At 41.5% G+C, this 26,379-nt stretch overlaps 1 protein-coding gene and 1 long non-coding RNA gene across 2 annotated transcripts in view; one reads left to right on the top strand and one right to left on the bottom strand.

Annotated features, from left to right (window-relative positions):
• The first annotated feature begins 2,741 nt into the window (after window positions 1-2,741).
• Window positions 2,742-26,379, top strand: part of esama (endothelial cell adhesion molecule a) — a 57,493-nt gene continuing 33,855 nt past the window's right edge. The window contains exon 1 of the mRNA XM_032576301.1: window positions 2,742-3,154. Coding sequence (XP_032432192.1) covers window positions 3,094-3,154 — 61 coding nt within the window. The 5' untranslated portion in view covers window positions 2,742-3,093. The remainder of the gene's footprint in view (window positions 3,155-26,379) is intronic.
• Window positions 8,109-8,984, bottom strand: LOC116728302 (uncharacterized). The gene is made up of 3 exons (XR_004340975.1): window positions 8,738-8,984; window positions 8,599-8,655; window positions 8,109-8,430 (listed from the first exon to the last, which is right to left on the bottom strand). It is a non-coding gene; the product is annotated as an uncharacterized LOC116728302 (long non-coding RNA).

The following is a 26,379-nucleotide window of genomic DNA, read 5'->3' on the forward strand; positions in this document are numbered from 1 at the left end:
ATGTCATTCACACTTGCCTTGTTTTACTTTTTACTTGTACTTTTCATTACATTACTTGAGTACATCCATTTTTACAGTAATTTCCATACTTAAGTACAAGAAGTTTCAGATACTTTAAGACTTTTACTCAAGTAACATTTCAGTCAGTGACTTCGACTTTTACCAAAGTCGTATTTTGGAGAGGTACTTGTACTTTTACTTGACTCTGAGATTTCAGTACTTTATACAACACTGGTTCCATCATGTCTGACTTTTTACTCATCTGTGTGTAAAATTCTGACCCTGAATGAGAAAAACTCCACAGTAAAACCAAATTTCCGTCCCAGATGTTTGAAAAATGTTTTTAAATCATCGCAGCTGCAGAAAAATGTTGAATATTTCATGTGATTTTGTCATTTAGATGATTCTGGATTCTAGTCCAATAAAATTATTGACATTACAATTTAACGTTCAACCAATAAATGTTAAATAGATTAAATATCCATCCATGTGTTTCTGTTTGCAGTTTGTTTTATCACCAAAATTATTTTTCATTAAAAATTTACAACCAAATGTTTGAATCGATTCTTTAAAGGAAATAAACTCATTAGGCATTTTATTTATTTCTACCTCAACTTTATTAAAAATATGATCAACAAAGCAGCAGAAAACACACACACACACACACACACCCTACCAACAGGCGACGTGTGTCCTATCCTGCCAAGAGGGGACTTCTGTTTCTAGTTGGTTGAAAAAGCAAAAACCAAAATTAAATTTACATTAAAGCTCTATTACAATAATATGTCTCCAACATCAACACCAGACCTACGTTTTTATTCACAAACCAGTGTATGAAAAATATTCCTGCCCATAATTTGAGAGTTAGAGGGCGCAGATCTGCCCCTCCTCCTCACCATGGACCCGGTGTCTGAACAACATGGAGGCAGAAACTGAGAGTCATTATTAGACTGAGGGCAGCCAGCCTTCTGACGTACAAAAAAAATAAAATAAAATAAAAAAATCTCAAAAAGGGCACTAGGGGCATCAAGGATAAAAGGGGTAGGGGCTCAAGTCCCCTTTGCACCCCCCCTCTGCATGTGCCTGCCCAGTACCACCTGGTACCACCTGGTACCCTCTGCTTCTCCTTAATGTTTCTACCAGGCGGGTTAAAGCTGCTGCTGACAGGATCTGGGCTGGAGGTTCGCGGCTGTAAAAGTTACTGCAGAACCTCAAGTGTTAAAGGAAGATTCAGAAACATCAGAGAAAATATTGTAGCAATAATTAGAACCGCAGCATAAAGCAAACATGCCACAAATAAATGAATCAAAATGTCCCCAAAGCATCAGCGGATTGGCATAGCGGCCACCTGGGGGATTCCAGGTAGATTCCAGGTAGATTCCAGGTGGATTCCAGGTAGATTCCAGAGATGCGCATCGCAGCAGCTGTTCCTCCAGGGCCGGCCCAAGGTAATATGGGGCCTTAGACAGAACCCCCCACCCTCTGGAACCCGTCCTACTAAGAACCTCAGCATCACTGACATGTTTAAATATCGATCAGGTGAATCTGTGAGAAGGAGACCAGGTTTATTGGCCCAGTTTAAAATCAATCACTGATTATTGGTTGTTTGCTGTGATGCATTTGTGAACAAACCCAATTCAAACACAAAGATTACACCATATTGTTGCCATGGTAACACAACAATCAAACTATCAAGATGATTCTTTAAACTTTTACAAAGTAAACGTCCTAATTAAATCCTAAATGTAGTTTTTTTTTTCTGAGCCGAATGCCTTAAATAAAATTTAATAACATTGTCTTTCTCTATAAATGATGCTACAGGTTTAGATCTATGGTCTGTGTTACAATTAAACCATTTCTAGGGGCCCCTGAGTGTCTGGAGGCCCCTGAGTGTCTGGAGGCCCCTGAATGGCCCCTACCAGCAGCTACTGAGTTTTCTTTGCCTTGATATCCCAGTCTTATAATTCTAGATCTAGAAGTCTAACATCAAACTATTATATAGAGTTAACCCCTTTGAGCTTTTTTGATCTATAAATCAGTCTGCAGCCAGGTTGTTCTAGAGGTTAAATATATATTATTAGGGCTTAATTAGTAAAATGGCAGCAAATTTGCTTATTTCATAACTTCATAACCTTTGACCTTCTCTCCTCTGGTCTGTTTAACAGCTACAGTCTCAGATCAGCTCAGATCTCCAGGACTGTCAGCAGCAGAAACAGAAACTTTATACCTGTTGGGGAAAATATAGACTTTGCCTTGTATTGTCCCCACATGATGGCAATGATATAGTAGGATCCAATTAAATTCTTTATTTATTATGGGTTGTTGCTATGTTGTTGAATGGTGTTTTAAGATCTTGTTCAATGTGCCCTTTTATTAACTTTGAGCCCCTGCCCCTCCAAAGGTCTCTGCACGGCCCTGCTTACTTGAGCGCGTCCTTTGGCTGCTCTGTTCTCTGGTGGTTGACGCTGAACGGTATCTGTTACACCTGTTCTTGGCGCTGAACCGCAGAACAGGTGCGACTCGTCAATTTTAACTGTGTTTGGACCCGAAGGACGGATGTTGGTCATTTTTTGCTGACAAAATAAAAGCATCAGATTTAATCATGGGCTTGTAGTGACTCTCTAGAATAGAGCTGTTTTATTTTTGAAGGGCTATCGTGGAAGGTGTTTTGGACACTCAGGCTAGCAGTGCGACTGACTCGCAAAGGTATATCGGCTCTTTTCCTCCGGACCGGGTCTCTCCCGCTCCCCACCCCGACCTCACCCCCAGCCCTCCCTCTCAGGAAGGGACTGAATGACAACTTGCAGAGTTGTTCTTGCTCGAGCAGCCGGAAGGAGGGATTTACCGGGAAGAGTGCGTAAAGAGGAGGGAGAGCAAGAGTCGCGAAGGACAGTCAGTGTCGGAGGTGTGGGTCCAGGATTGACTTGACTTTCTCCGGTCCATCCCTCCTTTAGAATCCGCGCCGCGGAGCCTTCCGACGGCTTCCCGTCGTCCTCACCCCAAGTGTCCCTTACGTGTCTGCGCGAGGACTGGCAGAGCCGCGGAGCCTGAGGTGAAACAGAGACCAGCTGATCGACACCAGGACTGAGAATCATGGAGATCTGTTCTACTTCAAGGAAACTTACTTTGCTCTCCTTTCTCCTGGGGCTCTCAGGTAAGTGTTTTTGTTTGGTTTGCTTCATGATGTTTTATTATTGTTATTATTTTATTTATCCAATTTCTCAAATAAAAAAAAAAGTGGAGCGTTCCTTAAAAATAATTCAAATTATGGATCAATCAAGAGTGGGAATGTTGTGCTGATTTCTTCCAAGGTGACTTTCATAGAGCTTTCTCAGGGCGAGTTTTGACAACTAAATCAGATTTTGTTTTTACCCGCCGAATGAGCAGTTAGTGTGTTTCTGAGCAGAAAGCCCAGTTTGCACTGAGCTCCCCTTGCGCTCACACACAGGCTGCGGTTCTGATGTGAGCAGATGTGAAGACGCAAGCAGCAAACGACTGACAGCTCGGTGTTTCTGGAGCTCTGTGTGAGCCAGGAGCGGGCTGGGATTTAAGGCTCAAACACCTGTTTGTTTTCCACTGGATTTAAAACAAGTGTGTTACACATGATTATGTCTCCCAGGGGGGAATAATCCCCTTATATCTGCTCCAGCGTTGGCTCACCGTCCCTCTCGCTCCAGCGTTGCATTCAACTCCGATACTTTCCCTGATGGCTGTGCTGAACATGCGTCCTGCTTTTAGTCCCTGAGAGCAGAAATCGGGACAAATCGGAGTAAAACCATTCACTAGCTGCTTTCCATGAACCCTAAAGTTGCGCAAATTCAAATTACGACAATAAATTTAACGGAAACACTTCTTTAGTGTCACACGAGTCACGTGATCAGGAGCCGGACGTTACTACTGGCGAAAAACGGCGAAGAAGACCACGACAGGAAGTAGCAGGAAAGTGGGGTTTTTTTTTTGTTTGTTTGTTGTTGTTTTTTTGGGTGAGGGGTACAATGCGCAGTTGGTTCTACCAGAACTCTCACAGTATAACAGTTCATAAAAAGTTGTGCGTCATTCGAAAGTGTAGAATCCACAGCTCTTCTGTAAAATCACCATCTACAATTTTCCCAAAACGCTGCATGCCCTGCGCCAACGCCATACTAAGATGCCCAGGTCTTCTCTGCTGGGTGATCGATGATGAGTGCTAGCGCCATGGCTAAAATATGAATATATCTCATGTAACTGTTTACATCCTCTGCTGCCATGATTGTTTAATGACTTGTTGCCTGAACAAGTTTATTCCCAGTGCGATTTTAATTTTTTATTGAATTAAAACAATACAGTTTTGAAACTGTGTTTGTTTTTGTTTTTTTTGTTTTTTTGTTTTGGGGGGGGGTGAGTTCCAACATCAACCAGCAGAATATGAATCTTGACAAAAATTTGCACACATTTGTAATGGAGGCTCTGACCCTCTGTAAGAAAGGTTCTAGTGGAGAAAATTTAGCAGTTTCTGTTTCTCTGCAGGGGATTAGTGTGAATCACTCAGATGGTTTTCCAATAAGGAACCTGGGAAGTGAATAAATAGATGTTTTAGACTTGTCACCAACAGAGACAGCAGGGATATTTGAAACTTTCTGTCCAAGGTGTCCGGCTACCTGTATGGTATATCTCCTTCAGCCAGAGTTGCTTCAGGTGAGTATCTGTGTGTGCCAAGAGGCAGGCTGGTGATTTTCACACACTCTGTGTGTGTGATGCATGAACGCAGGCTCTCTCCTGCTCGGAGCCGGAGTTTGATTCTCAGCGGTGTTGCCAAAACAATCCCATGAGCTGACATGGGCAACCTCAGGGCCACTTGTTCCTCCCTGGTTGGGACGCGGGGGAGTAAAACATGACAAACGGTTCCATTTGCGCTCCCGGACCCGGTACGAGTCTGTGGTTCAGGGCAGTTCTCTGGTATCTTCTCTGCTGTTTTAATTGCAGGCCGTGATTCAGTGTCGGCAGACAATGGAACAATAAAAGTTCAGCGCTCGCCATCGGAGGGCCTGCAGGTGTGTCCTGAAAAATACTGGGCAGTCTGAATGGAGGCAGGAAACGGTCATGAATAGCAGGCAGTGGTGAGGGGAAAACAACAGGCTCCTGGAGTCCCTGATGGGGCCGAACCTGGAGCAGGAAGTGAACGAACATCCTCCCACTAGCAAGAAGTTGTCCCGGTTAGGGGTTCAGTTTGAGAAGAAGCTTGGTTCAGTAGAAACTTGAAGGAGAAAATGTATTTGTTTCATTTAGGAAAAAGGAAAAGTGAAATACTAATTTGTTCTGATAACCAACTTTGGTTTTTTTTGTGTGTGTATCTATTCCCAAGTTTACAGATTGCACTTGAATGCAACAGTAAACCTGCTGTCCGTTTCTTTTCAGACAAATATACATTCCTGATTTAAGCTGATTCTACTGGATGTGAGGAGAAAGTGGCAAAGTTTTCACACTCTTCTATCACAGTTTGACTATTTTATAGTTTTAAAAAATCTATATAGAAAAACATATCTGTGCATAACTATTAAGCCAAAGAACAATGTGAAGTAGTTTTCTAAACATTTTGCATTTAGAAAACCAAAAATCTGATAAGTGTGGTGTGCACTTGTGTTCATACTCCTGAGGCAATACTTTTGAAACAGATTTTTTTTTTTGTCTACTTCTCTTTCTAAAATAGCTGAGGCTCAGTCCGATTGGACGGAGAAGATCTGGAAATAGAACATTTCAAGTCTTCACACAGAACAGGATTCCTATGTCATGTTTTGTTTGCAGTTTCAAATAAAGGGTGTGATTTCTTTTGTAATGCACACTGATCTAACATAGCATTGCTCTCTGTTTACTCAAATTGAATAGTATGACTTTAGAACTTCAGCTGTCCTAACAGAGAAAGTGGTTTATTAACTGACCTGTCCCTTTATGTTGGGAGAAAAAAGCAAACAAATATTTATAGTGAGCAGGGTTTTAGCGCATTCAGTTGCAAAAGTTTTTCACTGACTCTACAGCTGTCTACATCCATCAGTCTGATCTATTTGTTTTATTTTGAGGTGATAAAATTAGCGAGAAAAAATGGTATAACTGCAAAAGTACAGTGGCAAACTTGTGCGTTCCATGCTAGCAACCTCTACTTCCTGTTTATTTCAGCGATGTGCAGAGTCGACCTCGGATGATATTACGCTTTGCGTAGCTTCAAACCAGTTGAGGGTAACATGCCTAATTTACCTCATCTGTTTATTTTTTTTCTAAACATTTTAAAAGTTCCCTCAAAAGTTGCATGATGGAAATATAGCTAATATCAGCCCACATTCAGATGGCCAAGTAAGAGGAGGTGACACTTATGAACGTATTTGATCATATCAGGTTAACTGCTGTGGTCCATCTCTGAGCTTCACTACAGCCTTTTGTTAAAGTCATTGTTCTTTTCCATGTTTTACTCTGTCATTAGCTCTCAGTGGGTTCACCTTTTCAAATGAATGTTTTCAGTCTAAAGCTGAACACAAGATTCTCAGTCTCACAAACCCATTAGGATTATCTCTGTGAAGTTATGTTCAGGGTCAGCTACTTTGATTACAATATCTCTGGTTCAACAAGCACTGGGCCTAATTATACTCCTTATTCTAACTGCTTAAATACGCTGGCCTCATGTCACATCCTCCAGGCCTGTCTCTACCAGCGTCGCATATCTACAGGCTGATGTTCTTTCATAACTATCAGGCTCCAGAGCAGATAGAAATCCTTTGTCTTCTTCGTTCTTTTCACCAGTAGTAACATCAGGCCGTTGATCACATGATTTTTATTATGTGAAAAAAGCATTTCTATTGCAGTTTTGCGAAATACACTCATTTTTGATAAAGCAGAGAAACCACTTCATCCTAGCGCAAAAACTTTCTTGGCGCGTTCCCATTAAGCAAATTCATTTTTGTATTTCCACTTTGGGGAATCTTATAGTCAGTGGAAATGGAGCTACTGTCATCTTGTTAGGTGATGGAGGGTGACATCAGTCTATGCAGTTCTGCAAGAAATCCGTGATCTGACAGCTGTTACACGGTTTGACAGTTTGCTTCTCTTTCCTCCTTGCTGTCCTCCCAGAGCGGTTCGGATTGGATGTTAAAACGGCATAACAAAGTTTTAACGTAAACTGATCCAGTTCACAAAATTAAGCACATTCATAAACATTATACGTAGACGTTCAACAGCAGTAGGGCGACTACAAATGTCTGTGCAGCTGATTGGGATGTAGAAAAAACACGTCTCAGAGCTTTGTTGTATGTTCAGTGAAAGAGGCTATTGTGTAAACAGTGAGATTACAGGTGCTTTCGTTGAGTTTACAGTAGCTGTGTTTTTCTAGGCTCTCAGCAGGGAAACGCTTTAACAAAAAAAAAAGGAAAACAATTGTCTTTGTGAAGTTGAAGACATGACTACAGTACATTGCTCCTGCATGTCAGATTCATTGGCTTTACAGTGTGATGTTCCTCCTTAGAATGTGAATATGTTGGACTTATGTGAGGGCATATTCCTGGTAACCTTATCTGTCGCATTATACTGGATAGCTTTGGCAAAGTGGGAAGAGTAGTCGTCTGGCAATTGGAAGGTTGTGAGCTTGCTCCTAGCTCTCTCCACCATGTGTCAATGTGCTCTGGGTAAGGCAATTAATCACAAATTAGGACCGTATAAACGTCATCGCAATATTAGTGTGTGCAGGAGCATTGCAGATGATCACACTGCACACAAATGTAATTGCCTAAGTGGCTAAAGGTCATAGGGTGATGGAAGCACAGGTGAAAAAGAAAAGAAAGGGGAAAATAGATTGTCTACCCCAAGTTACCATCTGTTCTGATTATGGGTGTACGAGTGAGGGAGCGTTTCAGTGGGTCGGTAAAACTACACGCCCTTTTTTAATTCACTCCATATAATTCTTCAGTGCAAGCTTCAGTAAGATAAACCCCTTTACAAACAGAAGCCGGAATATTGGTACTGTGTGTAACCCGAGTTACATTTTAAGATTATTAAAAAACCCAAATCAACGTCACTCTAAGTGAAAAACTAGGTTCCAGGTTCGTCTACTGGAGGTAGTGGCAAATTGCAAGACACATACAACTGGAGAGTGCAAAATCAATGAGGTGTATTTATATTTACAATATATACAAATTGTTTCACAGCTTTAAAGTCCAGTTCCTTAAACCAAGGAAGTCTCTGTCGGTGACGGAAGGGAAAAAACAAAAATAGTCATTTAGTTCCAGCTGTGAAGTGGTTGGTTGAATTTCCCTTCCGGTTTGGAGATGTTTCCTCAGATTATGGGTGACTTTCTGAATCCGCTATGGTTAGCTCGCCAGTCCGGTCAATATACAAAAACCAGACAATTCTTAATGTGTCCCAGATCCTTCAGTTACTCCGAGCGGGGGTGGGATCTGGAACACACCTGGCCTGCGCAAACAGGCCCGACAATCAATGTACATGTACATGCATTTCTTAATAATCGAATCTGAGCCTACATAATTACATGCAATTTCCATCCAAATGTGTTTTTATGTAGGTGTGTAATCACAGGCTGGGAGGCTAGCGCTAGCATTCTAGCTCCCGAGCAACACTTACCAGTTCCTCTTTTGACAACCAGAGATCGTTTCAGCGTTCAGATGAGCGACCATATGTCTGTAATTTAACAGAGGTATACGATTGATGTATAATCGACATTCAAAAGCAAAACCGCTTTGGGAACAACACCCAAGCCTACCTGCACGTCAAAGTCCCACAGCGTCTGCTACCCAAGGTGCGATTTAGCAGCAATATAAGCAGTGGCTGTCAATTTAGGACTGACGTGCAGCTGTCATATGACGTTAAACCCTCGCGAGAACAACCCTGCTCTCGCCCGGTTAGTGTCGAAAAAGTAAAACAAAGGAGGATTTTTAAATTAGATCTTTAAATAAAACAAAATAAAATTAGATTTAACAAAATAGAAAATAAAATAACTAAACTACATCTAATATAGAAAAATTATCCTGGTTACATGTGTCTTCGAGGGGCTTTTAAATGAGCCTAGAAGCTAATCTGGAAGCTAGCCTTCCCTTGTCTCAGCCCAGTTGTTCATGGCAGCCGTGGTCCATCCCTCCACTGACCGCTGCACAGTTAGTCTTGCATTTGGGACACGCCATCTGGTAAACGAACGTCTTCATTTGTTTTCCAGGTGGGTCTCACAATGAGCTTTAATTATTTAACAAGGTCAATCTGTACAGGCTTCAAAAGGCTCCACTGGGAGGTCAGCTGGGTGCACTGTCTCTGCTCGTTTTCTGTGGTGACTGTCAGAGATTTATCGTCGAGAGTGAGAGTGTTGCAAGACTTATTTTTAGTAGCATATTATTTTCCGAGAGCCACTTTGGACAGTGATCCCTCTCCCCATAGTTAGATAACATAGTAATGAAGCTTTGGACTCTGTATCTTTGTGTATGGCAACTAAGTGCAGCGGCGTGTTTCCTTTTTTCACTAACTATTGTTACAGTTATAGCCCTTCATACCAGAACGCATGTATCTTCAATCTCCTCCTTTTAGGAGACAGTTTGGACCAATAGTATTGGCCTTATCTTTAATTGCCTTTCCCATAGAATAATACCAACTGGATGTGCAGCAAAGCCCCTCTCCATTTTGAGCTTGGATTACAGCTCTTTGAGGGCAATGCAGTTTGTGTATGTGTCACTAGCTAATGGTACAATTCTGACTTCAGTAGCACGATTCAGAGACTTATCAGTGCAGAATACCAAAAACATATAAGCATGCACTTTTCCTATTCAGACAGGCTGTTTGCCACCCACTCTGTGCATTTATGTCAATTCCTCTCTTACAACCGTGCATATTTAAACCTATTGAGAATTTGAGGGAAGATTATTTCCAGCTCAGTTTCAATCTGATGGTAAAAACAGAGAGTGGTGTCCTGTTCATAAATCCCGTCTCTACTCTTGCCATTTTTTCTTTACATTTTATGGGTTCTTGAGGTCTTTGCCTTATGTGCATTCATGCCAGCTCTGTTTAGTCGGTTTTATTCAAACTCTAGTTTGTTTGCCTAGAAAGTCCAGTTTGTTTGAGGAAGCTTGGATGCGCATCAGTGTCTAATACGGACCGATAAAGAGAACTCAAATCTGCCTAAAAACCTCGGTCTTTGTTTGGTTGAAGTGAACTCTGGTGCAGTTCGTATGCATATGTGCATATGACTGCTCCAAAAAGCAGGAAGCGGATGATAGTGCAGGGCATTCTGGGTAAATAAATACACCCAAAACAAACGCGCGACTCTAGTGCTAGTGGGAGAAGTGCCTTGTGGCATTTTGCCAAAAAGAAATCCCACAACCGCTAAAATCTGATGCCACTCCATTCCAGTTTATATTTCACGAAAAAGGAATTTGCGCTCATATCTTCTTAAGAGGTTTATGTGTCTTTTCCTTCAGTAGCTCTTGGTGCAGTGCCCCCTCAGTTGCTCAAAGGGTTGGTTGACACAGTGCAATGTGAAAGTGAACCACAGTTGAAAATGTAACAAATGTTGGATTTTTGGCCCCCAAACAAACCTCGCCTACTGGAATATGAAGTAAGAAAGTACCCTAACCAGGATGTCGTGAGAAGACTGGATTTGATATTTAGACAGTCTTGTATTAGTAGTAGTAGTTGGTGAGGATTATGAAAACAATACCTAATCCTTCTGAGAGAATCTTGCTTCTTACCATAACTGTGAAATTACCAGAAGTCTACCAACATTTCCAAACTCAGCATACTCAGGAACAGAGAGGTTGAAAGCCCAGGAGGGTAAAATAGAGCAGCTGTGCTGGACTCTGTTCAGTCTTATCTACTAAATTCTCACCCTGCCTCGTTGTCTCGCAGCAGCAGTGAACCTCAGACATGATGTCTTAACAATAGAGCCGTCTTATACATTTATCTGGACAATCCTTAATCTTCGGCTGAGATTAATGCCAATGCGGAGTCCACTGTAAAATAGGGACAACGCAGAATACACTTGCTAAGGAGGCTGAACTCCTTTTTTGAAAGTCGTATTATGTTTATTAGTTGTTTTAAGAAATCGTAATCACATCCTGGCATCTTAAGTTTTTGCCCTTTGGTTGCTGCTTTCTTCTAGAAGAAAACTAGACACTTCAAACGTTAAAACTAAACATCAAAACTTATTAATAAGTTGATTTCTGCTCCACATTTGTCAGCTTTGCTCTTTGTTTACTATTCCCTTATGATGGTTGTGCTCCCAAGAACTATACACCTGGCTGACCTCATGCTTTGACATCCTTTTATAAAGTGTCTTAGTATTCAAGGGCCTATGTTTGAGTCTGGATAAGCTACAGAGTAATTGCCCTTCAGGTACTAAGCGTCTTTTTGAATCTGATAAACACCTCACTCTTACTGAAAATCGCAAATTTTAAGTTCTTCCTCACTCTGCAGCAGCATCCACACAAGAGTCTCAGCATGACGTGTTCACTGATTTGCAAATGTTCCAATTTTTAAAATTTCCAACCAGCAGATCAGAGCCGATCAAACTAAAAATCAGTCGATTCTAGTCACCAGTCAGTTTCCTGGTGCATCTCTTATGTTTGTGTATTGCTCTTTTGGGTGTTTATTAACCACAATTGTTATTAATTCATGGATTTCTAAAACTCATTTATATTCCATAGCTACAATAGTTAAACCTGGGGTCCATAACAGCATCTTAATCTAATTAAATCACCTTAATTAAAATCCCATTAGATGATTAATGCAGTGATTAAATGATGTAGAGCCCTGTTAAGTTCTCTCTTTAAAGACTGTTTTGACTTCTAAAGTTCAGGCCATTCATCTGAGGTTTGACGCGTTGCCCCACATTCTCTGACTTGCTTCTATATTTAAGTATACAAACATTGATATTTTTAGGCCCAACAGGGGATGGGATAAACTGTGGGAAAGTTCTGTTTGACATTTGACAAGCTTTTTGCACTGATGCGAACCTGACACTTGCATGGAACATTGAACTTGGCCATGAACAGCAAAAACAGCACTCTGATAATTTTATGCAGGTGACCACAGAGCGGTGCGGTGGCCACAGCGGCGTGTACCGAACGGTAGTTGTCCATTTTGTGGGTCTTCTGTGACCTCTGGTATCCATCCTCAAACTCAGAAAGGAGAAGGCATCCTCTCAGGGGTCATGAGAAAAGCACTGGGCGACTTTCCCAACTTCCATCTCTGGCCTCAAGACTCTTAAAGGGACAGACACACAAACTTATTTGCTTCATCTTTGTTTTATTGTCTCTTTTTTTTTCATTTCTTTTATCTGTCTCCTTCCCCTTCGTCCTGCCTCAAGGAGAAGAAGTACGGAAAGACTGTTTGTAGGTGTTGATATTTTTCAGGTTGCCTGTAAATCATGATTCAGATCTTCTGTGAACAAAAGTCATTCCAAATATCGTTCTGTATATGGGTTAAACAAAGTTATTCAAAGCTAATATTTGCTTTCCAGACACCGAGCGTCACCGAGCGACTATGTACATAAATAAACAGAAGCGGTATAGTTTATTTATAGAGATCCTCTCTTGGTTTCTGTTGGGCTTGTATCAAGTTGTAATAGCGACGTGCTGCTGAAGCACAAACAATGCAGACTGCAGAGTCAGCCTCCTCCTAATTCAGGCTTCACTACGGTAATCAGACTGTGGCTGCACACTGGCTAATGACTGTTTACAGCAAAACCAGCTACAGGGAGCCTGCCAGGTGCTTCTAGAGACCAGTTTGACTGATTTAGCAGACTTTGTATTAAACTATGAAGTTGAAGACTATTGTAATCCATAAAGAAAGAGACATTAGCCTTTTTGTTCTTGTATGTTGAATTTCTTTTAGTATTTTGGTGCAGAAGTTGTCATATTGGCGTTAACTTCAGACTATTACATACCCGTCTCTATCTTTGGAAGCTTTGTTGCCTCTTTCTTTGCTTTAAGCAGTTTTATTGTGCCTTCTTCTTTACTTTAAGCTTAACTAAAGTTCCATGCCCTAAACATCAAAACTTATTAATAATGCCAAGTTATTTCTTTGCTCCATCTTTGTTGTTTCCGTTCAGGGAACTCCTGGTGGCAGGGAATGAGTTCAGGCCTGGTATTACAGGCTCACTATAGATAGGCAATGGAGTCGTCACCTCTAACCTTTCTCTTAGAACAATGTACAAAATGAAAACTCAGATGTTGTTTTTCATTAAATTGAGTATTGTTTTCCTAACTAACACAATGAATTGGAATCAGAATTAAAATGTGCGTACTCCTAGTGGGACACTTTTTAGTCACAATTCAAGCCTCATTTCATTTGTTAACAACTAAACCAGAAACACATGTAACTTAGAATATCCTAGTTGATCAGTTTGTCATTAAAATACAGTTTATGTTAGGAAAGAGAAACAAGCGGTTTTAAACAGGTGTGTACATGGCTGGCTCTGGGTTACAAATTCTACATTAGTTTGCTCACCGACCCTACCGTGTGATACATAAACGGCAAAATAGAACATATGATGGTGGTTTAAAGGTTTACTAAATAGAAATCTGACATGTACTTTTTGAGCTGGAAGCTGTCTAAAGATGTTAGAAATCGGTTTTGTTCTAGGCCCTATTTAGATCAGCTGCTCACTCATGCCCCCCTCAAGGCACTATAACACGGAAATCATTTGTGCAAAATTTGTTCAACTTTAACAATTAAATGTAACACTGGACAAACTGTCAAAGCATATGTAATCAACATTTATCGCAATTCTACCAATCTCAAGTCAAGGGGCATCGAAGACCCTGCTGTCAGTTGATGTGTTAGCAAACAAAGAAATTCAGAGTTTTCAGTTTTTATCCTTATCAATAACAGGAAAACCAAACCTGATTCATTTATTTATTTTTTCTAGTATTTGTCTTTTTGACTACGGGTCACCACTGGTCAAGAGGAAATGGGCCAAGCTTGATTACTGGCTGAAACATTTCCGCAACAACGCCCCGCAACCTGCCGCTGCGGTACGCTTATATTTAACACACAGCATTCTGAAGATCTGAATTCACTGCATATTGTATGTCAGGCAGTTTGAATTTTACTTTTGGTTTAATAATAGTAGTGATTCTGTAAAGTATCGAGCAATATTAATGCTGCACAACCATCTGTGTACTGACAAACATTTCCCTAAAGCCGTCATCATGTGTCAGCTGTAAACAAACTATCTTTGACATTTTATATGCATGATCGAATGACTGCGCTATCAAACTGTTATGGTTTTAGTATGACTGTTATTACCCGTGACCAGTATGACAAACGCAGACAGCCTGAGAAACTGATGGCTAATAAATAAAATAGTTCTTGATGTAACTTGTAACCTTTCACTGTTGATGTATTTTTCTCGTTTCATAAGATTTTGAAAAAGGCTACAGTTTGCCTTTGAACAAAAAGACCATCAGACTCATTGAGACGCTGTTATGACTCATTGTGGGCTCATTTTTATTTCACAGATGTCTCAGTGTAAACTGTCTTCATTATGCCGCTGAAGCTGAGGCTCTGCGTGCTTGATTTCAAAGCTAACCTCCCCGAGCCTCAGGAGAGCAGGAAGAAGGCAGAATATTTTCTGTTTCCCGAACAAAAGAAAGGAAAAAGGAAAACAGCTCTGGCTTCTTATGCTGTATGTTGTCACAACAGTTATCTAATGGGTCTTCAAAGGATTTCCTGAGGCCAAAGTTTGTCAAATTTCCCTTAACCCACACGGGGAGCACAGTCACCAAAGACACAAGTTTCTGAGAGCTCCGATTGGCCAGAAGCCTCGTCTCCCGTGAGCCTGCTTGCAGTGCCACTGACAGATGTTGCTGCCAGAAGTCAGCAGCCACATATCCTTCAGACCTATCCTTCAAAAAGGAAAAAAAATGATAAGAGAGGTTAATAAAGCTTTAGACAGATGGGAATTAAGGGCATGGATTTAGACAAGATAGGCAGTGTTAAATTATTCTTATGAGGAGAAAGGACTGTGGGGGTGGGGACGGGGCTGGAGCGTGATGCAAATGCAACTTCAGGGACACTGACATAATCTTCACTTTATTCTTCAAGCCATCCTCATCCCTGTTTTGCACTCGGAGTATTTTTGTTTTGCAAACAGGACAAACTTTTTTGTTTCTCTGAAACCTTCTTCTCTTTCCTGGAGGTCTACAGGCTCATACTGTCTTCAGTCTTAGACACGATTCATTCTCATTTCTGTGACGTTCACATTTAACATGGTCTTGTTTCATGTGTAGTTCAGGTGCAAGTCAAAATTTTGCTTTTGTTTGTTGCCTTAGATTGAAACCACTCTTGGGTTTTGGCTGGTTTAAGCAGTTTGAAACTTGCTTAAGAAATATTATCATAGCATTCCTGTGAATTTAATTCCACTGCCTGCGATGCCAAAGAGACGCTCTGCGTGACCTCTGACCTCTGTCCATGTGTAGCGAGGAGTAGTGCTCATCCTCATCAACATGTTGCACTGTAAGTCAGCTGGAAAGGAAAGAAATTCTCCGAAAGTTGTTTTTCAGAAGAAAAAAGAAAATGTCAGACTGTTTAACAAAAGTTTCACTCAGAAACACAGACATTCAACTACAGCAGTCTGAACGACCTAATTATGATCTTTTCACCCCAAAAATATCCAATATGAGCCACTGGAATATGTGGAACTAAATCAGATAAAGTTTCTGCATCTGAAAGGTCATGTCGCATTTAAGTCTTTTATGTCATTGATGTGAAACCTGTGTCGTAATCCTGTACCAGAAGAAGCCGGACCAGACGTAAACAATGTCTGAAAAAAATCATAATAATGCAATTATGAAGATCTGTTCCACAGAAGGCCATCATCACATGATATTAAAAAATTCCCTTACAATAAATGTTAAAAAGTCCTGACAGTTCCTATCTCCACTTTCTGTCAGCGTGTGATTTTATGTGGTGAAATAAATGTGAACTATTGTTATTTTTTCTTCCCCTCATATTTTTTTGTCTATATGTAAATTTTCAAAGCAGTTTAATAAGGAAAAAATATTGCTAACTTCCTTGCTAGTATTTCAAAAAAAGTAGCACCAGAAATCAGCTATTTTGATAACAAAAAGAATCAGAAAAACAATCTTGAAATCCAGAAGGAACTGATTTCCTAAAAATGTTGTTCGGTCTTCATAGACAAAAAAAAACAACCTCCCTCATCGTTGGCACAAACAGGACGTCTCCGTGACGCAGCCGCTTCACAATCTCACAGAAGAACTTTTCTGTTGACGCTAATGGGCCGCTGACACCTGTGTGGCAGGGAAGATTTGTCTGGTATTATCAGAAGCAGAATTCCTGTGGGTGTGTAGAAGCCAGCCAGAGTAATGGAGTAAGAGATGACTGTGGCAGTAGGCAGCTGTGTGGAAAAAGTCATTACAGTGGAGCATTAAGCCGAGGCCTTCGGGGCATCAGAAGCTGTTCTGTTGTCCTCACCGAGGCAGAACGGGTGAAGAGGCGCTGTTAGAAATACAGTAGGAGACGGGGGGACAGGGGGCGGGATCGACAATCAGCAGGAAACTAATTCTTTTTTACATACGTTAAATTACAAAGCATCATTCAGTCGCAGCAGGATGTTCTGTCCTCTGCTGAAGATTTATTTTTTTTTTTACTAAAATAAATTCTTACCTGACTTTCAGATCTCCTGCAATGTTTTTTATTTTTTTTGTCTTTTTATGTCCCTGACAACCATCTGTCAGCCTCAGGCCTAGTCATGCACCATTATAAACCCAAACGTGGGTTGAAAAACACGGCCATTTCCGGCTTTTAAGGGCCCCATCCATAGCTGTGCTGCTGCGATAGAACAGTTCCTTTAGCAAATTGAAACCTGGAGATGAAGGTATTATTAATAAAGTGCGGTCTCCCGCAGCAAAGAGAAAAACCATTGAAGAATAACTCAAAACCATCCACAGCGGTGATTGGTAAGGCAGTTAAACACCTGCTCTTCTGACGGTCTGTCAGAGTTGGCATGTAGGTTAGCTTCTTTTTCTCTTTTTTTTTAAAAACTGATCCAACATTGAATTCCGCAGCACATCTATAAGTTACGTTTGTCAAAGTCAAGCTAGCATAAATGGCCTACTTAAGTGCTATTTTTTTAGTTAAAACTTTTTCCTGATGTTGGTATCTAGTTTTTGTAGTATTGACAATTAGTTGCAAAGCACTGTGTCCCTTTCTCTTTTATACATCACATGTACATTTAAGATTTAGCGTGTTATGTTGCTAGTTCTTTGCCCTCCAGCAGGGAGCTCGAAAGCAGGATGTTGTGCATGTGACGTCATGTTGTAATATGTATTCAGCGAACCCTCGTTTTTCGCTGGGGTTGCGTTCCGAAAAGAACCAGTGATAGGCGAAATCCGTGAAGTAGTTACCTTTATTTTTTTATAATTATTATACAGCATAATTAAATACTCTACATCGAAACCAAAGAACAAAACCTGTTTTCAGGCCCAAGCATTTTTTTAACAAATAGAATGCTTTCTTACAAATAACTACAGTAAAATAATCATTTTAATCATCAATACAGTAGGACAAATTGTGACTCGCGTATTTCGCTGTGCCTCTGACTGTGACGCTGCGGCCTGACTCCGCTCTCTGGTGTCTTTTTCTTCTGCTGCCTGTGGTGCAGGTGTGTTTTTTCAAAAGAAGAACATAGTTATCGGTAGTTGTTGTTGCTCTTTTTTTTTTGTTGCAAAAATATTTGCCAAAATTTGCCAAGCTGTATTACGTATATTTAAATACCATAACGTTATTGGCACGTTAGGGTATATAGAGAAGAAGCACGGAGACTGTTTAGCCAATCAAGACGCAGAACACAATGCACTGTGAAAAAAAACTGCACAAAAAACTCTGTGAAGCAGCGAGGCCGTGAAAGGTGAACCTCGTTACAGCGAGGGATCACTGTATAGACCTAGCTCAGGGAACCTGAGCCAACTTCAATAACAACTAACTATACAACAAAGGAAAGTGGAAAGCCTGTTTAAAAAGCAGACAGGGTGAAAACTGGGTCTCTGGTACCTGAAACGTCTTCCTCCAGTTCTACCCTTCAAACTACATGTAAACCAGCTGTATGAGGGCAAAGTGTTCAGTCAATGGCTACCTCTGGTGTATAAGAACAAATAATTAGCAACTTGAACAATGTAAATTCTGTCCAATAACTATGACTTAAACCAACCCAGTGTTGTTCTTTTGATTCCAAAAAACCTGCTGAATTGTGTGTAAAGGAAGCTGCTGGTGTCCTCGGCCCTCTCAGTCTGGAGGCCAGCAGTGCCTCAGGACTGGGGAGAAACCAGAGGCTTTATTATCTCAGCGTTGTTCCATAGGGCACGACCTTGTGTCATCTCACCTTTTACTTCTGCAAACATTCTTTGGCTTTTTATCTGCACACAGGCCTCTGGTGACATTAAAGCACCCTTTTATCAGTGGGATTACATCTACATCTCCCCTCGACCCCCACCCCACTGCACCCTCCTCTTCCTCCTCGCCCTTTCCCCTTTTTCATCTTATTGCCCAGTTCTCCCCGTCTCCTTCATCTTCTTCGTCTCCTGAGGCTTTCAGCTCTAACATCTCATCAGCATCAGCGTCTGGGGTCAGCCAGAGGCATGCCGGGGATGGGGGCTTTGTCATGCTAGCTTATGTATCTGTTGGGTTTTTCTTTTTCATATTTGCTCGTCTTTCTTTCAGTTCATCTTCCTCCTTCTCTTTGTCTAACTCCCTCCTACCTTCCCAGTTCCTCCCCTCCCTGTTTGACATATATGTAATTATAAGCTCTTATTTATTTTCCTGTCACACAATTCTACACCCCGGAGAAAACTGTCTTGGTGTCATTATCTAATGGCTCAGATGTGAAGCCGCACCACACTGTCTCCTCATCCCTCGCCACATTCTAAAGTCTAATTGGTATTTATTAAAAGCATCTCCTGCATCGCTCCTCTCCCCTACACTGCAGCTCCTCTTACAGATAACCATAATGTTTTAATATTCTGCTAGCATGGAAAAATCCCTGCTAATGCTGTTATAATTAGATTTGTGACAGCAACTCTTAGAGTCAACATGTTTCCTGTCATTAAAATTAAGTCTAAATGTGCTTTTAGCACTTTGTTACACAATCTATAACTGCAAGAAGTTTGCTTTTCTGACTTAAACGCCATGATGTCAGCTTAAAAAAAATCATGGCTAGTTAAGGACTGTTCTAGGGTCTGGTCAAGGGGAAGATGCTAAACAAAGCCAATTTTAGACTGTTTTCCTGTTCTTTCAAACAGAGTACATGAGTGGAGACAGGTTTATATTCCCCTGACCTTGACTTGAATGTCGGGTGAAATAAAGTGTTAAAGTCGACGTGTTATGTATTTTCCAGGCACGTAGTTGCATTTTATAGCATAATCAAGAAAGTATTTTTCCTTCAGTGGTTATAAAATGCTACATAGATTAAGTATGTCTAAAAGAAAGTTGATTGTGAAATTTAACAGTGAAAGGTGAAAGTATTCCACCACTCTGGATGAACCCAACACATAGGACGCAACAGTGACAAAAGTTTAACATTTTTCAACTTTCTTGTGTTGCGATGCTGGCCTGCATGTCCACGTCTGCGTGTATGAGCTTAAAATTTCACAAGCAATTTTGCCAGTCGCTTAGCTGGAGGAGCGCAAACGATTGTCACCTCATCGTCATTCGACGTGATGGAGACTTAGGCTTTCACGTGTCGAGCCCTTAAATCCTAATAGTTTGAGTTTGAGCTGAGTGTCTTTCCCCTTTTCTCTCTGATCACTTTAAATAAAACCTGTCAGTGCCACAAAAACGTATAAAAGGTGCCTCATGCATAAATTTGGAGCTTGCTTAGAGAGGAGCCAGATTTTTGAAAGGTCCTCAATAACTCTACAAATTACAAGTCTGTACTTGTCATATCTAGATTCGGATATCACTGAATTCAGCCCCTCTAGTTTGGCAGAGGCTTTGCCTTTAGAAGACATAGCTGTAAACAGTAGTGAAATGTTGATGTGCCAGTCATTGCACCGGACGTCCTTCTCTTAAGGAGTAGGTGGAGTGAAGTCTTCAAAAAGGACAGCTGTAAACATAGCTATAAAATCATGGTTGAATTGAGACCTGTCAGACCGTGTCAGAGAAGCTGCGTAAGCTGTAGTGTACACTGTTGTCTCTACAGCACAAACTCAGAGATTTATGGTCTGAAGACCATCAGGCTTCTGCACATACTGTGAGGGAAACGTGAGACAGCTGGACTAGTTAAATAATTAATCACCTTCTCTCTGACAGGTACCTATGAGGCTAACAAGTTCTCCAATCTAAGGAGGCATACAGGATTTATGAGATGTTGTGAACATTTAGGTTTAGAGAAAACTCATAGGTTTGGTTGGATAAAGGACTGGTCAAACACCCAAGCATTATGTTGAAAATTTCACAAATTATTGTTTTACACATGTTGTGGAGTTACTGCTGGAACTTTGATGAGAGCTGGGTTTTTTTGGCACAAATATCTTTCATCACAATGCTCTGTGCTTGTAATAAATCCCCTCAGCGAAGTCACTGATACAAGCTGCAAATGTCCAACTATCTCCATACAAGCATTGTTAATAATCAGAACCTCTGAGGACCTTTGGCTCCCTTGTTGTGAATGTCTGACGTAAGGTCCATTTTCTGACTGTCCAGTCAGGAACAATGGCATCCTAGCTGCTGTGTTACCAGCGAACAGGAAAGTGTACGTACAGGAAATGCAAACTGTGATGGTATGCCATACATTGTGCGGCATGGTTGAATTTCATTGTTGCCGCTGAGTTCCCTTGAGTTAGAGAACATAGAAAACCGTCTCTGCTTCTCAGTAACTCATGTTTCTTCTCTTGTATCCGTCGGCTGCAGCTATGTACTGTACATGGGCTGTGAAATACAGTACAGCAGCGGTACAGAGAGTCCTCATAATCTCCCCTGCTTATATGTTTGAAGAGGTGGAAATCTCTTGGCGGAATGCTAAACAGGATCTATCAGGATTAGTTCTGAGTTTGAGGCAGTCTAGCTTATTGCTGACTGTGTTTCACAACTGGGATTTAAAAAAATGCTCGCCACGTGAGTCACAAGGCGACACATTGCTCCAACGTCACAAAGTGCCAGGGCCACGAGAGCAAACAGACAGAAAGCTTTTCAGCCGAGTATCATCATTGATGTTTGTAGCCTTCATTAGTGACTGGTCATTATGTTCACCGATTTCCTGAGGCCAGCCAGCCGTGAGAGCCCATTAACCAGCAGCATTAGGAGTAATTAGGCAAAGCGCTCACTTTATGTGCTGATATTTTCACACAGAGAGCTGTTTATGCAGATATACGTGCGACACCCCACTAGCGGTTTGTAATTTTCATGATCATTAAGGGGCCAGTTGACCTCTTGATGCTCAATTTCTTCTTCTCCAAGAAAGTTAAATTCTCATATGGAGCGTTGAGTCATGAAAATAAATCACATTAACTGTGCTTTTGATCGGAGCCATTCTGTCACAAGATGTAGACCACACTGTATACACCATATGTACACACAAAGGCCTTATTAGTTGTCTTCATCATACTGTCATAGTAAATGAAAATCCTCATTTAGAGCCAACGTGCTTTTTTTGACCCTGTTCTGAACAAAGCATTCCCCCTTAGTGATGTTGCACATCCCCACACGGCTTTCCGCAGCACTCCCGCCACTTCTCTGGATGGAAACACTTTTATCGTGATGGCAGATCCATATATACCCACTCACACTTATACACACATCCCCTCTTGTTCCCCACCGCCCCCACCCCACCCTCGCCTTGGCGCTCATCCTCGGGGAGGACGAAAAGAAAGGCAAGGCACGTCTGATCCGTAATCGCTCTCTTCAGTCTTCCACTCCCTCCCGACTCTCTTCCCCCTAGCCACACACCACCTCTGCTATCTCAATCATCGTGAAAATACCTCTACAGGTTCTGTTTAATAACGGCACTGGCGCGCACGAGGAATCCACTCAGGAATGTTGCTTTCTGTCTCATCTCCCGCCTCCTGACACAACCTGTCAGTGAGCAAGACATCACACGGCGAGGCGCGGGAGAAGCGATCAGAACTCCCCTTAACCACAGAAACTTGTCGCTCATCTGTCTTTTACCTCAGCACCGCAGTAAAAATAGACACGGGCTGTCTAGTTTCCCTAGTACTTCCCTCTCTCTCACTGATTCTACTCAGCTTTTCGTAATTCGCTGGCTACACCAATTTCCCTCATCATTATGGACCACTCAACAGAACGGGGCATGGCTTGTCAATATAGAAGAGCTTTTCCATTTCTTCTCATGTCAGTCAAGCTGATATGGAAGGAAAGCAGAACAAGATGATATTGGTAGATTTGACCCATTTGACTGCAGTTAAATAATTTTAGCTAAAATCATCTATACCTTCATTTTATTATTTACAAAGTTATAGTAATTTTGATCATCGGCCCCTTTTAAAAAAAGTACCATCGCAATAGACACGTGATCAATATACAGTAAATGGATAATATTTCTGATAGAATATTCAATAATTTCACTGAACTCTGACCCAGAACCGCATAGCATTCTGGGTGATGTAGACATAGGACAGGCTCTAGCCACTCAACTGTCCAAGGCAACCTAAGAGAGGTTAGTGGCATCAACTAAGTAATTTCCTCTTTGGTTGCCTAGCAACAACTTGTTGAATAACTCGCGCAGTAAACAGTTTAAGGTTTTGCTGCTGTGCCTCATGATTACTTAAAAATAAACAGTGTGGAATGAAAACTGTGGATAAAATGGTGCTCCACCACTCCCATCCCAGCACAGTGTGCCTCTTGCCAGCCACTCCAGGCTCACAGTCCTCCACTCCATGCTGGAGGTTTTGACCTTGACATTTTTCTGGGTTTTGTGCCTCTATTAAGGCACAAACCAGTGGATGGAAATCCAGTTATCTCCAGCTATGTTTGTAAATCTCTGTTGGTTCATCAAGTCCTAAAAAAACCCATAACTTGTAGTTTGTATTTGTGGGTCATCAGCAAAACACAGGCACTAGTTTCTAGCTGTAGCAGGTGAACCTCTGTGCCGACTCTTGATCTTTCCTCTTTGGGTCCAAAAATACATTGATTATACATTGATACATTGATTCTGGTGAGCTGAAGAAAGTTATGGTACATCCATGTATTAGTTTGCTCTATGCATGTTCTCAGCCCTTGAATAGTAACCTGGTGACATTGTAACATTCAGATGTGTATCATCTGCATAGTAATGGTGACTAATTTTGTTATCTGAGCTAGCATGTAGATAATGAATGTGGAGGGGTCCCAGGATTGATTCTTGGGGTACCCCACATGTGACTTATGTCCACTCTGACAATAAGTTTTGATCATAGAAATTTGTGCTCCTTAGGTAAGATTCAAACCAAGCTCACTTCAATAATATGTCATGGTCAACAGTGTTGAATGCTGTTCCGAGGTCCAACAGAGCCAACGCTGTGGTTCTAGGCTAAAATCAGCTGACAGTAGAGGACAGTGACGGGGATGTGCCAGCTAATACAGTCCCAGTTATCGCTGGTTTACCAATTCAGGCCGAAATAGGTGTAAATGTGTCCCAGTTTTATACACAGAAAACCTTACAATGTTTCTAATTTGATGAAAAGGAATGAGTTAAAAATGACAGAAACACATTGGATGGAAGAGGCCAAAACTCAGGCTGAGCAAGATAACAGAAGGCTTTGTTGAACCCAGAGGTGGAGGGAAGGGGGGCAGAGGCCAAGGGAGGGTACAAACAGTGACTCTGAGAGATAGGCCAGATACTCTGCTGGAGATTTGGCTGTTTAATCAAGTCGGTGAGGATTAGAACTGGATTATGTAGGAATTGTGACACAGCAGCAAATTAGCCTGGTAGCTTTAATCTGTGAGGGAGCCAAAGCTAAAATACTTGGCCAGAAAGCAGGATGTGTGTATGTAATGTTCAAGTATTGAGGTCATAGGATTCATGACGGAAAATATACAGTTAGGTGAAAAACAGGGACACAAAGTTTATGTATTTTTATAGAAGTCTTAAACAAGCTTTTAAAAACATTATTAAAGTATTTGTAGACAGAATAATGGACTAAAAATACTATCTAAAGTTGTGGTTGCACTGAAATGTTAACAAATTGCATAAAACATCTGAAGGAAGGTAAAGTCTGTGCTGTACCCGCTTTGACTCAATTTTATGGACTTTTCTTTTTACCGCTGAGCTGAAAATGCCTGCTGGGTGTTGAAGTGACCATGCAGGCAGGCATGCAGGCCCTGAACTGCAGCAAACGCTTTCAGTTCCATGAGCAGCGCAGCCCTGATGAAACCTGATCAGAGCAGGTAGGTCAGCCACTCATGACGGCAGAACCAGCCCAGTGAAGGAGTCCTTTATGCATGCTGCAACCAGCTTTGACTTGATTCACATGCATGACCACAGCGGCTTTAATCGGACTGTGTTACCGGGAAAAAAGCCACCACACTAACCTCAGCAAAAGCTGTCCGCACTCTTTAGAAACAACACCGAAGCTCCTTATGGGAGCTTATTTACAGGCTGCGACGCGTTGTGGCTTCATAGGCATGCTTTACGTCTCATACTCTAAATCAGAGGACTTGTTTTTGGCTGTCAGACATATTTTATTGCTCCTCACTCTCTGTGGTGAGCAGCAAACTGAGGAAACCACCAGAACAATGTCAAGTCAGGTGTTTGTTTGTTTTTGCTTTGGGCTCCAAACCTCAACAGTACATGAGTGAAAGACCAGCACAGTCTACTGTAACATTCTCCTACCTGATGGAAACACAATAAATGTGACTTAAAATGTAGGCACCCTACTTACAGCAAGGTCAGTTGCAAATTTCTGTCTGTGGTGGAAATTTACTCCCTTTTTTTAATAAAAGGATCAATAGTTCTGAAATGGGGTTTTTTTGTGATTATTCTTTACATCAGTGAAACTTGCCATTTTACCAGTCATGTGAAGAAAACTCATACTAATGTGGCTTTAAGTCATATTAAAATCATGAATGGAAGAGCGTTAATCAGCACGCGCTTTGAGATCAAAGATTATCTCCTGACTGCAGAGGCCAGGTTCCAGGTCTTCCTCACAGATTTGCCTAAAATTTAAACAAAGTAATTGCTGCCCCCTCAAACCCACCCTCCCCCCGTCTTGGGGACCTACTGGGCAGATCAAGTGTGAGCAGATCACTTCTGAGGGCGACCACCACCCTGTCCATAATTAAAGTCTCTGCTCTTAACAGAGCTTCTCTGAAGTTCAGTGAGGAAAAACAGTAAAGCCACTGGATGGTGAATTGCTCCTTGAGGTGTGTGGGGGTGTGTGTGTGTGAGGTGGAGTGGATTGAGTTGGTGGGGTGTACAATGCAGTCCTGGAGAGTCCAGAGTGGCTGGTTCAGTGGAAGGTAGAGTGTCCTGCATTATGCATGGCGGTTGTTATTTTCATCACATGCTGCTGCCAGGCGTCATTGTCGTTTGTGCTTGGTCTGCAGAAATCCGCGCCCGTTCACAGACTGCTGGCATGTCGTCCGCTTTAACCCGCTCCCACTTCCACGCTTCCTGTTTTGTCCTCGCCGTGCTTCGATGCTGCCGGGACATGGAAATGGATTCGGTGGTCCCAACGGGTTCCATTAACCGGTCCTGTCTCCTGAGTGGTGTGGATGTGTGTTTTCTTTTATGTTTGTCACTAAGGTGGGCCTCACTGTCAGGCCACTCCGGAGAGTAAGAGGCAGTGAGTGGGTGAAGCACTTGAACACATGCATTATTTCACGCTGTAAGTGACAGCCGATCAGACGGGCACAAGCAGCAGATTGTCAGCGAGAGGTGAGTGTGTGGAGTGTGTGTGGGCGTGTGTGTGTGTCTGTGCTGTGCAAAAATTAGGCCTTTTCAGCTTAATACTGATCCTACAGCTTTCTGTACAGTAGAGGTGGCTGAACATCATGGAACCCTCTTCACCTGTACAACAAAACAACAACAGATCCCTCACTGCAGACAAAGGATGAACAAAGTGAAACATAACATTGAAATTAATTCTACACTGCAAAAACGCGCCATCTCACAAAGTGTTTTTGGTCTATGTCCTAATGCAAATATGGTAGTACACACTTGAAATAAGACAAAACTAGCTTCCAAGTAACTTTTCAGCAAGATATAGGGGCTTGTTTTAAGTCAATAATTTCTTAATTATCCATAACAAGATATGTTTCCCACATCATAAGTGAAATAATTCCCCAGTGGAACTATTACACTTTTATTGCTATTAAGAAATTATGTGCTTAAAATCATCATTCATCATTCAAATCTTTTTATATTGTCAGTATATATATCCAGTCACCAGCTGAACTTTTAGTACATTTCTG

Source organism: Xiphophorus hellerii, chromosome 11 (assembly GCF_003331165.1).
Source record: "Xiphophorus hellerii strain 12219 chromosome 11, Xiphophorus_hellerii-4.1, whole genome shotgun sequence".
Taxonomy (NCBI): Eukaryota; Metazoa; Chordata; class Actinopteri; order Cyprinodontiformes; family Poeciliidae; genus Xiphophorus; species Xiphophorus hellerii.